Below are 16,466 nucleotides of genomic sequence, written 5' to 3'. Positions count from 1 at the left end.
TCTTGGATTTGGGGGAACTTGCCTACTTTGGTTTTTTTATGGGGGGGTACTGGGGTTTGAACTCAGGGCCTCCCACTTGCTAAGCAGGTACTCTACCACTTGAACCACTCCAGCAGCCTTCTTTGTGATGGGTTTTTTCGAGGTTGGGTCTCATGAACAGTTTGTCCAGGATGGCTTCAAATCACAATCCTCCTGATCTCTGCCTCCTGAGTAGCTGGGATTACAGGCGTGAGCCATGAGTGCCCAACAACTTGGTCCTTTTTAAAGTTCAACTAACTTGATTATATGACACCCACCACAAGTGAATCCATTCTGGTTTGGTCTGGTGCGTTGGGCACCACCCATTCGTTGCCGGCGCACCTCCCCCTGCTGTCATGACAATCGAAACTTCCTCTAGCAGATCTAATGTCACCTGGGAGGGTGTCAATCAGGGACTCCCAACAAATCACATTCTCTTTGCAGCCCACTGAGGACTCTGGGGACAGCGCCACGGTACCCATGTGTCTGGATGGCCAAGGGACTCTATCCCCTCTTTGTCCGGCCTTATTTTTTTCTTCTTTTGTGTGTGTGTAGCTGAACTGGGTTTTGAATTCAGGGTTTTGGGCTTGCAAAGCAGGCGCTCTATCGCTCGAGCCAACACCTCTAGCCCATTTTGCTCCGGTTATTTTGGAGATGCGGGGGTCTCTCGAACTATTTGCCTGGGCTGGCCTCAAAGCGAGATGCTCCAGATCTCAGTCTCCAGAATAGCTAGAATTACAGGAGTGAGCACAGCACCAGGCTTCTCCAGCCTTTTAGAAGCCAGGCAGGTCAGATAAAGGGCCTGATCTTGCTTTCATTTTCCCACAATGGCAGTAATGTAAAATACAAAAAACAACCCCAAATACCAGAACCCCACTCGCCTCCACCCCCTTCGCTCAGCGCCGCCCCTCTTGGACCTTGGCTGCCTCTGCGCCTCCTGGACTTTCCCCGCCGTTCCCTCGCCCAGGCGTGCGGTTCCCTGCGCGCCGCGATCTCGGGTCTCCAAAACCCCGCGGGCCCCGCCCCCGGCCCTGGGCGCTGGGCGGGGTTTGGGTGCCGGGCTCCGCCCCCGAGACCCCATCCCCACCCCCACCCGAACTGGACTGCAAGTCCCAGCAAGCCGCGCGCCGCCGGGTGGGGAAGGCCGCCCCGCGCGCTGTGGGGTGTCCCGCGATTTTCAAATTTTGGCGCTGAGCGGCTGGGAAGGAGACGGCTGTGTCCACGGTGTCCCTTCCCTGCCCCGATCCGCTGGCTGACTGCCAGGTCCCCGCAGAGCTGGCCAGTCCACCCTGCGGCCTCGGCACGTGGTGGTAGTGGTAGTGGTGGGGGTGGGGGTGGTGATAGAGCAGTGCCGTTCCAGGACGGGAAACTGAGGCACGGGGCGGTCTGCGACCTGTCTGGGCACCCTTCCCCCAAGAAACAGGGCATGGTGTTAGGCGGGATGCGAACGCGGGACCCCTTGTCCTCAGGGCGCTAGAAAGTTAGGGGCCTCTTGCAAGCTATCTGCTTTGGGATACGGGGGTGTGGGACCGTGGACGAGAAGTCCTGGAACCCCAGACTGACCAGCCCCGGTCCCCACCCACCCCAGGCGCCGCTGTCCCTGGCCAGCACTGGATTTTGGCGCCCGATTTTCAAAAAACTCAGCCCAACAGCAGCTGCTGGCTCCCGCCGGATCCAGAATTCCGGAGCCTGGATCTCAGGAAGACAGGATTCCGGAGCCTGGACCCAGAATTCCGGAGCCTGGATCTCGGGGGAACCGGATTCCAGAACCTGAATTCCAGAATGTAGACCTCCCAGAGCCTGGGTTCTGGGCTATGGCGCTTGGAGGGCTGGATTCTGGGGCCTGGATACTAAATTCTGGGGTTTCGATCTGGGGGGTGGGCTGAAGGACAGATCAGACCCCGGAATTTGGTGGTGGGAGGCAGATTCTAGAACCTGGATTCCAGAGCCTGGAGGCTAAACTTGGAATCTAATATCAGAATTCAGGAACCTGGGGCCAGTACTGTGAATCACATCTATAATCCCAGCTACTCAGGAGGTGGAGATGGACGTTTGACTGTCCCAGGCAAAAAGTTAGCAAGACTCCATCTCATCCTGTGGCCAGGGTGTGGTGCCCTGTGCCTGTCATCCCAGCGACACAGGAGGCATAGATAGGAGGATCTATCCAGGCCAACCCAAGCAAAACCATGAGACCCTATTTGAAAAATAACTAAAGCAAAAAGGGCAGGAGGCATGGCTCAAGTGGTAGAGCACCTGCCTAGCAAGCACAAGGTTCTGAGTTCAAACCCCAGTACCCAAAAACAAATTCAGGAACCTGGAACTTGAACCTTCAGTCCCAGCTGAGACTTGAAGCCAGTGAGTGTTAGGCTAAGTGCTGGCACTTAGGTGAGGGACGGGAAACACAAGGCCAGCAGATACGGTTTGAGCCTGTACTGTGTGCCAGCCCCTGGGGAGGCAGAAAGAAGCCCACACAGTAAGTAACCAGACTATTAGATGTGTTAGAAGACAGTAAGCATGGAAGAAATGAAGTAGCTTGGTGTGTGTGCCATGGAAGCGTGCACTTTAACTGGGGTGCACCTCTTGGAGAAGGGGGAAAGCACTCAGGGAGAAGGAATAGGTAGTGAGCAATCAAAGTAGGAAACAATATAACATCAGTGTATCAGTTAGCTATTGCCACATAACAAATAGCCCCATGTTATATATACAGTAGCACCTGCCCCATTTTACCTAGAGCCATGGAGAAGGGGGAATAATTTATTTTGAGAGAGACCACATTCATATAAATTTATTACAATGGATTGTGTTTTAGTATTCTTGCTATAATCTTACAGTGCCTAAGATATAAATTAAGATTTTATCACAGATATGTGTGTATAGAAAAGACCAAAATTTCTAGGGTTGGTCGTACCTAAGGCTCCAGGCATCTACTGGAGGTCTTGGGATATTTCTGCCTTGGATAAGGGAGATAACTACAGTAATTTATTTTTATTTTTTTTTCAGTTTCAATATGGTTTAATCTGTCAATAATTTCCCCAATGGTTTGTGTTCAATAACTCTTTTTTTTTTCTTTTATTATTCATATGTGCATACAAGGCTTGGGTCATTTCTCCCCCCTGCCCCCACCCCCTAACTACAATAATTTAAATGACTTTTTTTTTCTCCAGCTCTGGGGATGGAACCCAGGGCCTTGCATATACTAGGCAAGTGCTTGCCACTGAACTGCACCCCTAGTCTTTAGTGTTTTGAGATGGAGTCTCTCTGTATAGCCCAGGTTGGCCTGGAACTTATGATCCTCCTGTCTTAGCCTCCTGAGCGCCTGCACCAAATCACTTTTCTTATGTCCCTGTTCCTATGGGTCAGGAGTCTGGTTGCAGCTTAGCTGGGTCTGGGGGCCCAGGGTTTCCAAGGCTATGGTCAGAGTGTTGGCTGGGGCAGCAGAGCCCACCTCCAAGTGCAGTGACACATGGTCCGGAGGGCTCAGTTCCTTCCAAGATACTGAGGTTTTCCATGGCTGGACAGGGCTGTCTCTGTGCCTCGTTGTATAAGAGAGGTTTTGTGTAGCTTTAGAGGCCCTCTATAATAATGGGGAAACAATAATTGCAAATAACCCAAAAGCCATTGATGACAACACATCAGCCAGGCATCGTGGGACACCCTGTAATCCCAGCATTTGAGAGGCTGAGGCAGGAGGATGGAGAATTAGAGGCCAGCTTGGGCTATATAGTGAGATCCTAGCCACCCCCCCCAAAAAAAAAGGAGGGAAGGAAGAGAAGGAAAGGAAAAGAGGAAGGAAAGAAAAGAAGGATGAAAGAAACAGCAGACCAACACCTTGTTATAGATTCTCACTGTGGAATATTATACAGCAGTAAAAATGAACCCCTCAATAGCACTCATCCACAGCACAGATGGCCTCCCACACTTGTCATTCAAAGAAAACAAGTTGTTTCCCCCAGGCCCCAACCCAGTGGCTGATGTCCACAGAAGACGCAGGAAATTTGGACACAGAAGAATGTCATGTGGACCAGAGATGGCCAGGGAAAGACAGACAGGTTAGGGGGCAGTATCTCCATGCCAGAGGTCACCCGCAACCACTGAAGACCTGAACACCGAACCAGGCCTGCCATGCCTTGACTTCTGACTTCTGGCCCCAGGACTGGAGGAGAATTTCTTTCTGTTGTAGCTACTGACTTCTGGTTCTGGGGTGCCTTCATCTCCATGGGGGTGATTCCTGGACCCTGCTTAGATCCTCAGATCTGCAGACGCTCAAATCCACAACCTGGCAAGGTGTATCCCCTTGGCAAGAGTGCACCTACCATGATGTGGTGCTCTGGAAAGTGTTACAGTATCACTTAGCAAATAGTTACTGTATCATTTACTTAGGAAATAACTAAGGAAAAAGTCTGCACACAGATCCCTTTTTTTGGTAATATTTTAAAAAATGTTTTTGACGGTACTGGGATTTGAACTCAGGGCCTTGCAATTGCTAGGCAGGCGCTCTACGACTTGATCCACACCTCCAGTTCATTTTCCTCTGGTTACTTTGGAGATGGGGGTCTCAAGAATTCTATGCCAGGGCTGGCCTTGAACAGTGACCCTCCCAATCTCAGAGATGGGGTCTCAAGAATTCTATGCCAGGGCTGGCCTTGAACAGTGACCCTCCCAATCTCAGCCTCCCAAGTAGCTAGGATTACAGGCATGAGCCACTGGGCTCCAGGCTGTGTCTCAGTAACTTTCGCCAGGGCTGATCTTGAACTCTGATTTTTCTGTCTCCACCTCCTCAGTAGCTGGGATTACAGTCATGCTCCATCATACCCGGCTCTTTCTTGTTATTTCAGTTTCTGGTGCTTGGGCATCTGGTCCCACTGAGCTGGCGTCCTGCACCACAAGGCTGAGTCAGGCTGCTGCTCAGCTTCAAATCCCTAACACTAGAAAAAGGAAAAAAAAAAAAAAAACCAATTTAAAAGCCAGCATCAGGAAGGGGACATGGGGTCTGGAGAGATGTCCTGGAGAGAGAAACCAGCCAAAGCTAAGAAGGCCCAGGGCAGGATGAGCCCAACACCTCCACTTCTCCACAGTGCTTCCCAGTGGGGCTGTACTTTTGCAGGGTGGGCAGAGGAGGGACTTGGGGACATAGGGTTTGGAAGTTGCTGGGTGCTGCAGGGAAAGTCTGCTGGGGGTGGGGAACAAGCATCCGGGGAGGTCAGGGGCTCAGGAGTCTTTCCAGATAACTACTGTGGGAAGGCGTAGAGAACACGTCCAACGCCAAGCCCACTCGAGGTTCTCATTTTGAGTAATCCGTACACACCCTTCTTTTCCCATGAAATGAGGGAGTTTCAAAGACAAGTCACCAACTCAAAGATGCACAGCTTTGAGGAGGGAGGAGGAGGACGTCTTACCAAACATTTTGAAGAGCACACAGTTTGAACCAGAGCTCAGCCTGGAGCCCAGCCTCCATGGCCACCTTGGGACAACTCACAGTCTCCTTCCTCCCAGCTCTGTCACCCCAGCCCTTGCTCTCACTGTCCCCGACACCTGGCGTGTCCTTCCCATCCCCTCCCTGCTGTTCCTGTCTTACAAATGTCTAGAAGTTCACTTGGTGACTCACCCCACCCGGAAACCTCTCCTTGGGACAGGAACCAAGTCTTGTTCATCTGTACAAAGAAAACATGATGTCAGAGCCCAGCCCTTGGCTGGTTTCAGACAGGCCAACAGCTTCCTGGTCACTCCCAGGGCCCCATCCAGACCCCTCTCTGCAGTCTCCACTGTGGCCTCCATCCCGACCCTTGCTTTTTCCTTTATTTCTGGGTGGCTCTGCTGCTCAGGTCTCCTCTAGTCTCCTCCAACATGCCAGGCTACAACCTGCCCCAGGGCCTTTGCACAAGTGATTCCTTCTATCTGGAATGCCCTGCCCTCCGAGCCTCTCAAGCCTGGCTTTTTCATGACATTCAGGTCTCAGCTCAATGAAGCCCACCCTGACACCCTATCTGAAGTACCTATATACCTCCACGCACACACCAGTGCCAAGTCAGCACTCTGCAGGTGCTCAATGGTGAAGGTTAGGGCAGTGCTGCACACAGTCTTTGTCCAGGTGGATGGGGATGAACTTACTTCATGCCAGCGCCATCCTGGATGAGTTTAGTATTTCCATTTTGCCAAGGGGGAAGCTGGCCAGCAGGGTAAATGAGATTCAAACTCAGCTAGCTGGAAGCCTCAGTGCCCTGTCCTCCCACATACTGTTTGGAGGCTCTGTCTGTCCCCACCCTCCTGGCCCAGCCCTTCCCACTCTTCCCATCTTGGCTGGCTATAGAGGTTGCTGCTCAGACAATAGGATTTGTTTTTTTTCCAGTACTGGGGTTTGTACTCAGGGCCTTGAATTTCCTAGGCAGGCACTCTACCACTTGAGCCATTCCATCAGCCCTTTTTACTTTATTTTCAAATAGGATCTCATATTTACGTCTGGGCTGAGATTCTCCTATTTTAAAGGTTTGGTTTTTTTGGGGGGGGTGGTACTAGGATTTGAACTCAGGAACTTAGCACTTGCCAGGCAGGCGGTCTAATACTTGAGCCATTCCATCAGCCCAAGATCCTCCTATTTATGCCTCCCCAGGGATGACAGGCTCATGCCACATCTCAGAGCTCCTATTGGTTAAGATGGGGGGGTCCTCGAAATTTTTACCCAGAGTTGTCCTTGAATCTCAACCCTCCCAATCTCTGCCTCCAAATAACTAACGTAAGAGGCATGAGCCAATTCTCCTGGACTTTTTCATTTGGCAGTACTGGGGTTTGAACTCAGGGCCACCTTGAGCCACTCCACCAGCCCTTTTTTGAAATGGTTTTAAGACAGGGTCTCACAAACTGTTTGCCAGGGCTGGCTTCGAACCTCAATCCTCCTGATCTCTGGCTCCCGAGTAGCTGGGATTACAGGTGTGAGCCACTGGCACTCAGCCCTGGCCTTCCTTTTTATTTAAATTATTTAGGTTGTACTTATCTCCTTCTGAATTAGGGATGCTACTTGCACAACTTGTGACTCTAAAGTTCACTGAGCCAGGGACAATGGATGGCTGAGTTTTATAGGATGTCAACTACACTGAAATGTAAATAAAAGAAGCCGGCGCCGGTGGCTCACCCCTATAATCCTAGACTCAGGAGGCAGAGATCGGGAGGATTGCCGTTCAAAGCCAGCCTGGGCAAATAGTTCACAAGACCCTATCTCGAAAAAACCCACAACACACACACACACACACAAAATGGCTGGTGGAATGGCTCAAGATGAAGGCCCTGAGTTCAAACCCCAGCACCGCAAAAAAAAAAAAAAAAAAAAAAGGAAAGCAGGGACCAAAAGAGAGATGTGTCCAGGCTCTTTGTCACGTGCAGCCCACAGCAGCTGAAACAACCTTCACCCTGAGGCCAGCTTTTTGTCCAGCCTGTTTCCAAGGTCTGTGATGCTGTTTCCTGCTTTGTCACCCCCATCTTTCTCTCTCTAGACCCCAAACACCTGAGCCTCCCTGTTTCCCAGGCCTGGGAATATTTGGAGTATGTTGGGACCTCTTCAGGGAGCTCCGAGTTCGGGGCCTCTGAGCCAATCCTATGATCTTTCCTGGTCTCTATTTCTCTTCTGTGAAATGGGTACAGTCTCAACCAGAGCTCCATTGTAGGTAGTGTCAATAGATGTGAGAATATTCACTTTTTCTTTTTTCAGTGCTGGAGTTTCAACTCAGGGTCTACACCTTGAGCCACTCCACCGGCCCTTTTTGGTGATAGGTTTTTTTCAAGATAGGATCTGGCGAACTATTTGCCCTGGCTGGCTTTGAATGATCCTCCTGATTTCTGCCTCCTGAGTAGCTAGGATTACAGGAGTGAGCCACCAGCACCTAACTTCACATCTTTGATGCAATGCAGGATTAATTTTAGAAAGTGGTATGTTCTTATTTGTAGAGGAAAAAGATCCCAACTTCGAGGTGGTAGGGCAAGCTCATTGTCCTGGATGGTGAAGCGCCAACTCCCACACTAAGATGTGAGGTGGCTGTGGTTCTCAGGGCAGGACAGCGGCATCTTTAGCCTAGACTAGAGTGAAAAAAATCTAAGGGGTCCCAAAAACGCAACCATCAATACAAATCATTGTGAGGCAGTGAAGCTTTTTTGGAGGAGGGAGTTGTTTTTGAGCCATGGTCTTATTATGTGGCCCAGGCTGGCCTCCAACTCACAATCCTCATACCTCAGCCTCTCAAGTACTGGGATTACAGGCTGGGCTCCAGTAGCTCACTCCTGTAATCCCAGATACTCAGGAGGCAAAGATCAGGAGGATCGTGGTTCAAAGCCAGCTCAGGCAAATAGTTCCTGAGATCCTATCTCAAAAATACCCAACACAAGGCTGGTGGAGTGACTCAAGTGGTAGAACACCTGCCTAGCAAGCATGAGGCCCTGAGTTCAAACCCCAGTGCCTCCAAAAATGTTACCGGGCCTGGGAGTGTGGCTCAGTGGTAGCGAGTGTGCCTAGCTGGCAAGAGGCCCTGGGTTCTGTTCCCAGGACACACGCACACACACACACACTTACAGTACAGTATTGCTTATTTTGATTATCAAATTTTTTGTTGCTCCTTTACATTTTTTGCCTGAAACGAAAGCCTATCTACCTGACCCTAATCTCCCATCTTTATTTACAGTTAGATAATCCCAGCTACCCAGGAGGCTGCAGGTCAGAGGCCAGCCCCAGGCAAAAGTGAAAAATAACTAAAGCAGAAAGGGCTGGGGGTGTAGCTTAAGTGATAGAACACCTGCCTAGTAAGCCCAAGGCCCTGAGTTCAAACCCCAGTACCGCCAAAAACAAACACACAAAAACTTTATCAGCACTTGGTGAAGCAGGAGGATTGCAAGTTCAAGGCCAGCCTGGGCTACATAGTGAGACCCTTTCTCCAAAAAACAAAACAAAACAAAACCCACTTTATTTACAAAAGCAGACATGCACCATTGCCAAAAGCAAGCTACCTGTGGATGGAGGGGTGAATGAATGGATACACACAATGAGGTCCAGCCACAAGGTGGAATATCACGCAGCCTTGAAAAGGGAAGGCAATTCTGACACCGGCTACAATGTGGATGAACCTTGAGGACATCACACTGAGTGAAATAAGCCAGCCACATAATAAGGCAATCACGCATTTTGTGCGATTCTTCTTACAACCGAGTACCTGGAATCGGCAACTTCACAGAGACAGAAAAGACATGAGTAGCTATCAGGGGTGGGAGAGGGTAATGAGAGTTATTATTTCCTGAGTAGAGTGAGGGATGATGGGAGAGCTGTGGATATAGAGCTAATGTTCTATATCACTGTGAATGTATTTATTGCTACCGAATTGGAGGCTCTGTAATGGTTGTAATCAAATATTCTTTTTTCTTTTCTTTTTTTTCGTCTGGCGGTACTAGGAATTGAACTCAGGGCCTTGTGCTTGCTAGGCAGGCACTCTACCATTTGAGCCATGCCCCAGTCCCTAATCAGAGGCGTTGTGCTGACGGAATGGCCCAAGTAATAGAGCGCCTGCCTAGCTCTAGCCTGAGTTCAAATCCCAGTACAGCCAAAATTAAAACCTAATCATAAATATTCATATATTTTTAAACATAATAACCACAAAGGTTATTGACAATCTGTCAATTTGATGTTTGAAACTATTCCATCTATAGTGGATGTAAACATAGATTTGATCGTTTGCAAAAACAACTGTATCTACAAAGTGAAAGCTACATGTAGCCCATGTAAAATACCGTATAGATCAACTATTCCCAGGGTTCTCTCCTCCCTCTCTCGCCACCCCCTCCGCCCCTCCCTACCGGAAGCGTGGGCGTAGTAACCCATGACGGCCACCAGGTGGCGCCGTCGCGCCTCGCACGCCGGGGACATTTCGCGTCCCCGCGGTGGGCGGTGCGGAGGCGGTGCGATGCGTCAGCCGCACCCACCGGCTGCGCAGCCGGGGGAACCTAGCCGCGGGACCTTGGCCAGGCCCAGGCTGGCGGGGGAGGGGATGCATATGTGAGTCACCCGGGAGCCCCCGATGGCCGTGGGAGACAGTCCTACGCGAGCCTGCACGCCTTGCTGGCGCAGTGTGTTCCGTGCTGCGCAGAGGCTGCCGGTGGTCCCTGCGTGCGGCTGAGCCTGGCGCACACGTGTGGCTCCGACTCCAGCGAGCCCGAGGCTCTGGGCAGTAACGGCCTGTCCAGCCTCAGTTTCCCGTTTGCAAAATGCAGATGTGAGCATAGCCGCTGCACCCCCCCCCCACCCCCGTCCTTGAGGAAACAGAACAAGCCATGGTGCAGGGAGGGAGCTTGGTACACACTGCGCGCTCAGTCTGTGTCAGCGCCCACCCGGAAGGCAGGAAATAAAAGTGGTCGTCCTCACTGCGACCATGACTGAGGCCATGCCACTCTCCCCTCGCTTTCTCCCTGGCGAGGTGCGGGATGCGCAGCGAGGGTGACCGCCACGCAGTCGCTCAGCAGAGCACTGGGAGGCCTCGCCACCTGCGCCTCCCACACTCACCCCACCCTGAAACTCCAGGGGGGCGGGGAGGGGGCGCCGGTCTCTTTCCCAGGGTGCCTGGGGCTCTGCAGCCCATGCATGTGGGACATCTTGGTGACCTACCTCGACCACCAGATGACATTTATTGAGTACTTACTGTGTACCCTTTAGTTAATGCTTCCTTAGCGTTAAGCCCAATGAAGCGGACGTGCATTCTCAAAAGACAGGTGGGGACCCAGAGGTTGCCTTTGCAGCTCTCACTTTCGGGGACCTCAAAGAGGCCTCGGACGACCACCACACTTATTGAACGTCTACTGTATGTATGCCCCTTTATTTAAGGCACAATTCAACCAAACATGGCTGGTGCTGCATTTCCCAAAGAAGTTAAGTCACCCAGAGTCTGGGGTCCCCAGAGCTACTAAAACACACACACACACACACACACACACACACACACACTGCCTGGAAAGGATCAGGCTGCAAACCGAGCCCATTCCCCATGTAACTCCCAAGTAGAGCCTGGGAAAGGGCTGGGCCGGGGACTCCCCGGGGACAGGGAGGGGATTCCAGCCCCCCTACCCCGAAAGTCCAGGCCGCCTCGCGCGCTGGAAATCCCGCGCGCGCCCCGAACCGCGGTGCGGCTGCCGGGAAATCAGGAGAAAAACTTCTGTATTTTTTTTTTTTTTTTCTGGCACTTGCGGCCCCCCCTGCCTCCTCCCAGCTCTCGCCCCCACGTGGGGCTCCTTCGCTCGGCGCTCCGCCCTCTCCCAACTGCCGGCCAACCGCATCGCTGGCTGTTCTGGCCTTTGTTTTTGCGCCAATGAGAGTGGTAGACAATCCCGCCGAGACCACGCCCCCAGTGGGGCAAGTCTATAAAAGACAGCGCCGGCGGCCGCGAGTTCATATCGTTGAAGCCCACGATTGAAGCTGTTCTTTGTGACCCACTGGATTATTTTCGCTGAGGACTTTGCAATCATTTTTCCGCCTTTTTTGGAGAGAGAGAGAGAGATTTCGCTGCTTCCTGAGGATCTTTGACTGTTCCGGCTCCGTGGGAAGGCTTTGGGCTCTCTGGCTCGGATTTTGCAATTTCTTCCTGGGGATTGTCGTGGGGCTTCATCCACTGTGGATTATAACTGCAACATGACGCTGGAAGAGCTCGTGGCGTGCGACAACGCGGCACAGAAGTGAGTAGCCAGGGCTCCCCGCCGCCTCCTGAAGTCGGCTGGGCCGGGATGGGATGGGATGGGTAGGGGTGTAGCACTTGGTGGCTCGTCCGGCGCTGACCCTTCTCTTTCCTGGTGTCAGGATGCAGACCGTGACCGCCGCGGTGGAGGAGCTGCTGGTGGCCGCGCAGCGCCAGGACCGCCTCACGGTGGGGGTGTACGAGTCGGCCAAGCTGATGAATGTGTGAGTCAGACCCCCCTTCCCGGGCTGGGCGCGGATGGGGGCGTCCCTCTGCTCTGCACGCTCCTTAACCCCCTTCTCTTGCATGGAGCTGGCTTGGGACTTCCCCAAGTGCTCCGCGCAGTGGGTTCAGGGCTCCTCTGCACGTCTGGGGGAAGGGGGCTGCAGAGTCCCCACGCTGCATCGTTTGCAAGCCCCCCTCCCTTGAAGGTCCTGTTCCCCTCCCCCATCACTTTGAACCACGCGCCCCCCATCCCCCACCCATCTGTGTGCAGCCGCGAGTCCCTGCACCCTTGGTTTCTCTTGCCCCACCACCCCCCCGCACTCTCCCTGTGCATGGCGGTCCCTCCGTGTCCCCACCTGACCCGCCGTCTCTCCCTTGGCCCCTCAGGGACCCTGACAGTGTAGTCTTGTGCCTCTTGGCCATCGACGAGGAGGAAGAGGACGACATCGCTCTGCAAATCCACTTCACCCTCATCCAGTCCTTCTGCTGCGACAATGACATCGACATCGTAAGGGTGTCAGGCATGCAGCGCCTGGCACAGTTGCTGGGAGAGCCCACCGAGACGCAGGACACCACCGAGGCCCGCGACCTGCACTGCCTCCTGGTCACGGTGAGCTGGGTCCCCGCCCCGCCCTGCCCGGGCACCTGGGCCCGTGTTTGTCAACAAAGTCGGCTGTGACCCGTCCTGCACCGGCTCAGCACTCAGCCATGCTCGGCATGTCCCGTGGGCAGCCTGGGCAGGGCCTCATCACCGGGCAGCTATTTTGAGCCTGCCTGTTTTCCCCACAGGGGCCCCAGGAGCGGGAGGCTCCCCACCACTCCTGGGGCGCGCTCTGAACCCTTGCTTTTGTCCCCCCACCCCAGAATCCTCACACGGACGCCTGGAAGAGCCACGGCTTGGTGGAGGTAGCCAGTTACTGCGAAGAAAGTCGGGGCAACAACCAGTGGGTCCCCTATATCTCGCTTCAGGAGCGCTGAGGTCCTTCCCACCATCGGAACCTGTTGAGATCTGCCAAAAAAAAAAAATAATAAAATACATATTTGACCCCCTCCCCCAAGAACAACCCCCCCAAAAAACAACCCAACCCACGAGACCGGCGGGGGCAGAGTCTTTGAGACTGAGGATGAGGAGCGGGGAGTGTGGCGGCCAGCCGGAAGCAGCGCCAGAGATGGCCACCGAGAGAGAAGAGGGGGATCCCCTTCCCGGGCCAGCAGGAGAAGGGACACGGGAGCCCAGGCCTGGTGACAGAGCAGAAGTCGGAGTGGGGAGCTGCTGCCTGCCCCCATCATGGAGGGGCTGGACTCTACATGCAGGGGCAGGGTGAGACTTTACGCCACCCCCACTCTGCTTGAGACTGGAGCTGACGTCTGCGAAACGTGACCAGGGTGGTGACCCTGGTCAGGACTAACACTTGGGAGCTGGGACCGATGTCGCTCTGTACCCATGAACTCCCACTTTGCATATTAATGACATATAGACAATCTATTTTGTTACTCAAACCACTGAAAGAGACGGCAAGCTTCCAGACATATATTTTTATTTCTACTATGATGGCCTTGTAATAAATTTCTAAAGCGTCTGGGTTCTGGTGTGTTTTCGGCTTCAGAGAAGGAAGAAGACCCCCGCCCCGCACATTGCGTGTGCTCCAGCAGCGCCCTCCCTTCCCCTCCTCTCCCCTCCCCAGGAAGTGTTACTTCAGTCCTATTAGCTCCAGGCTCCTTTGCAAAAACAGTGCCACTACTCTGCAGCGGGCGCCGCCACCCAACCCCTGCGAATCTTGCTTTTTTTTTTTTTTTTTCCTTCTGCCTTGTAGCAATTAAGAGACCGGTTTATTACGAAACCTGGCCGCCAAGCCACTGCTGTTACCGGGTGTGCTGGAGCCAACCCCAGGCTCTGGGCGCACACTGACGCGCCTCGGGGGAGGGGTGGTGCTGGTGGCGGTGGTGGCTGCAGCCCCTAACTGCCCAGCCGCCACCGCAGTCCAAGGTCCAGAGAGGTCACGCCAGCACCTGGGACCACACAGCGAGGCGGGACCCAGAACTGCTTCTGGGACCCAGCTTTGCAGGAAGATTATTTGGGAATACCCCTCTCCCAGGAATGTCCCCCCCACCTACCCACCCAGAGGCCTTCCCCGGGATGACCTGTTAGTTGCACTAGGGAAAAAAAATTTTTTTCTCTTTCCCCAAGCTAAAATCAACAAGCAGAAAAATACCCCAGGAAGTCGGCCTCCCGGCCCCGCTGGGCTTGGCACGGGCTGCGTTTTGCTCTAAACCGAAACTGGGAGCGGGGCCGGCCGCCTCCGAGTCCTGCAGAGCCCGCGCCGCGCCTCCCGCCCCGGGCGCCCGGCCCGCCCGGCCTCAGTCTTCCTGCCCGCGTCTGCGGGGTGGGCGCGCACCAGGGCCATGTCGCCTCCCCCTGCCACGACGCGGGGCTTGGGAACTAGGGCCGAGTGGGGCGGAGGAGGCCCTGTCTGAAGGCCGTGACCTTTCCACGGAGCCGCGAGGAAAGCCCCGGAGTGCGGGGGAGTCACGGGGCTGGGGAGCCCCGCGGGGAGGGGGACGGGGAGAGCAGGGGAAAGGGAAAGGGAAAGTCCCCGAGGGAGAGCGGCGGGGCTCCCTCCTGGGATGGAAGGAGTGGAACCCGAGGGAGAGGGGGGCCTGGAGCTGGAGGGAGGGAGGGAGGGAGGGAGGGAGGGAAACCCCGAGGGAGGGGGAGGGAGGGGGAGGGAGAGGGGCAGGGCTTGGAGCCCAGGGGCGGGGGAGGCGCCAAGGGGGTGCAGTGTGTGTATGTGTGTGAAGAAGGGGGGCCCCCCGAAGGGTTAGGGCACGGGGGTGGGGGTTGGAACACGGGGAGAGCAAGGTGAGGAGACGGGAGTGGGGGCTCGGGAGTGTAAGGTGTGGAAAGAGGGGCTGGGGCGGGGGGGGGGGTGCGTGGGTGAGGGGAAGAGCTAGGTGGGGAGACCTGAGCCTGAGGGGGTGAAGGCATCCGAGAGCTATGGGGTGTGGGGCGAGAGGAGGGAGCCCTAGGGGTTAAGAGGAAGATGGGGGGTCCCTGAGATGGAGAAGTAGGAGGCTGAGGGAGTCCCGAGGGATTGGGGAAGGAAAGACTGGGGTGTGCCATCGTTGGAGAGGCTCATGGGGAGAGCTGGGGGACCCCAAGCTCCAGCTCTTCCTGGCTCCCCCACTGGTGTGTGACCCCCAAGGTTGGTCCCTGCTGGCTACACCCACTCGAGCTGCAACCAGCTGTCGCTTACCTGACCCTGGCCATCCACCAGGGCCACCTAGTGACCTCTGGTCCTGTAGCCTTTGGAGGTTCCCTGTCCAGTAAGTGCAAGATCCCAGGGCCCCAAGGCCAAGCATGGTGAGTGGGGTCCCAGTAGAGGGACACTGAGCCAGGACCTCAACCATTCTGTGCCTCAGTTTCTTCTTCTGAAAATGGGGATAATTATCTATTTCATGGATTATCAAGAGGACAAACTCTATAGTGTTTCAGTCATTGCATGGCTTCGTGACACTTCCACACAGAAAGTATAAACAGATGAACACTACTAACATTCACGCTATTATCTACCCATCTTTTTATGTTTTTTAATGTGGTGCTGGGGACAGAACCCAGGGCCTCACTCAGGCAGGCAAGTGCTCACTGTTGCACAGCAAGCCACACCCTACCCCAGGGCTTGTATATTGTGACAGTTGTTCTCTTACTATTCCTACCAATTCATGCCTTGTGAGGTCCTCCCACCACAACCCAAGGGTGGACAGGAATTGCTTCCAAATTTACTGTATTAATAACAGCCACCACATTTCTTCAGTCCTCCATGGGCTACAAACACCCCTAAACTTGACCTCAACCCCATGAGGAAGATGCTGTTGTCCCATTTTCCAGAAGAAGAGACTGAGGGTCAGAGTGAAGGAGCCACTTCGTGGCCAGGAGTCTTAAATTGGTGGGTGGGTAGCTGGTTGGGCCCTGGGGAGAATCTAGGGTGAAGAGACGCTGTTTTACCTGAGTCTCCCCTTCCTCTTGGGTTCATGCTGAGTGGAGAGAAGTTGCCACAGGTCACCAAAGTTCAGTCCTGCCCTGACAGTGGCTGCCCTGGGGACACGGTGTAGGATAATTGTGTGTGTTCTTTGGACAAAGAGCAGTACAAACTTGGCAAGGTCAGCTGCAGGTTTTAGGTAGACAGGCATGGAACACACATGCAAGCACCCTCTCCTCAGACCCACTGCTGTGCACACACCTCCCCAAACGCTGGTACGCACTGTCATTCACTCATGTCCACCCACTTGCTTCCCACTTGAGCCAGCCTCCAGCCCTAGAGAGGGCTCCAATTCCAGCTTCATTCCTGTTTCCCTTGGGCAAGTCGCTTGACCTCTCTGAGCCCACTTTCCACGTGTGTCAGTGAGACACTCCACCCCTGGGCTCAAGGCCTTGCATAGGCTAAGCAAGTGCTCTATTACTGAGCTGTCTCCCTAGCTACTTGTCATCTTTTGCTTTTCCCTCTCTCTCTCTCTCTGTTTCTTGTGTGTAAGGGT

At 54.0% G+C, this 16,466-nt stretch overlaps 1 protein-coding gene and 1 long non-coding RNA gene across 2 annotated transcripts; one reads left to right on the top strand and one right to left on the bottom strand.

Moving 5' to 3' along the window:
• Positions 1 to 3,700: 3,700 nt before the first annotated feature.
• LOC141416403 (uncharacterized) lies at positions 3,701 to 9,520 on the bottom strand. Its single transcript, XR_012441130.1, has 3 exons — positions 9,004 to 9,520; positions 5,624 to 5,669; positions 3,701 to 4,943 (listed from the first exon to the last, which is right to left on the bottom strand). It is a non-coding gene; the product is annotated as an uncharacterized lncRNA (long non-coding RNA).
• A 1,895-nt stretch (positions 9,521 to 11,415) lies between these two features.
• Gadd45b (growth arrest and DNA damage inducible beta) lies at positions 11,416 to 13,513 on the top strand. Its single transcript, XM_020170770.2, has 4 exons — positions 11,416 to 11,709; positions 11,831 to 11,932; positions 12,321 to 12,543; positions 12,798 to 13,513. Exons 1-4 carry the CDS (start codon positions 11,666 to 11,668, stop codon positions 12,909 to 12,911), a joined length of 483 nt encoding a protein of 160 aa, XP_020026359.1. The 5' UTR covers positions 11,416 to 11,665; the 3' UTR covers positions 12,912 to 13,513.
• Positions 13,514 to 16,466: the final 2,953 nt, after the last annotated feature.

The sequence above is a fragment of the Castor canadensis genome, chromosome 14 (assembly GCF_047511655.1).
Source record: "Castor canadensis chromosome 14, mCasCan1.hap1v2, whole genome shotgun sequence".
Taxonomy (NCBI): domain Eukaryota; kingdom Metazoa; phylum Chordata; class Mammalia; order Rodentia; family Castoridae; genus Castor; species Castor canadensis.
The sequence above is the reverse complement of the archived record's forward strand: the minus strand, read 5'-3'. Positions and strand labels throughout refer to the sequence as shown.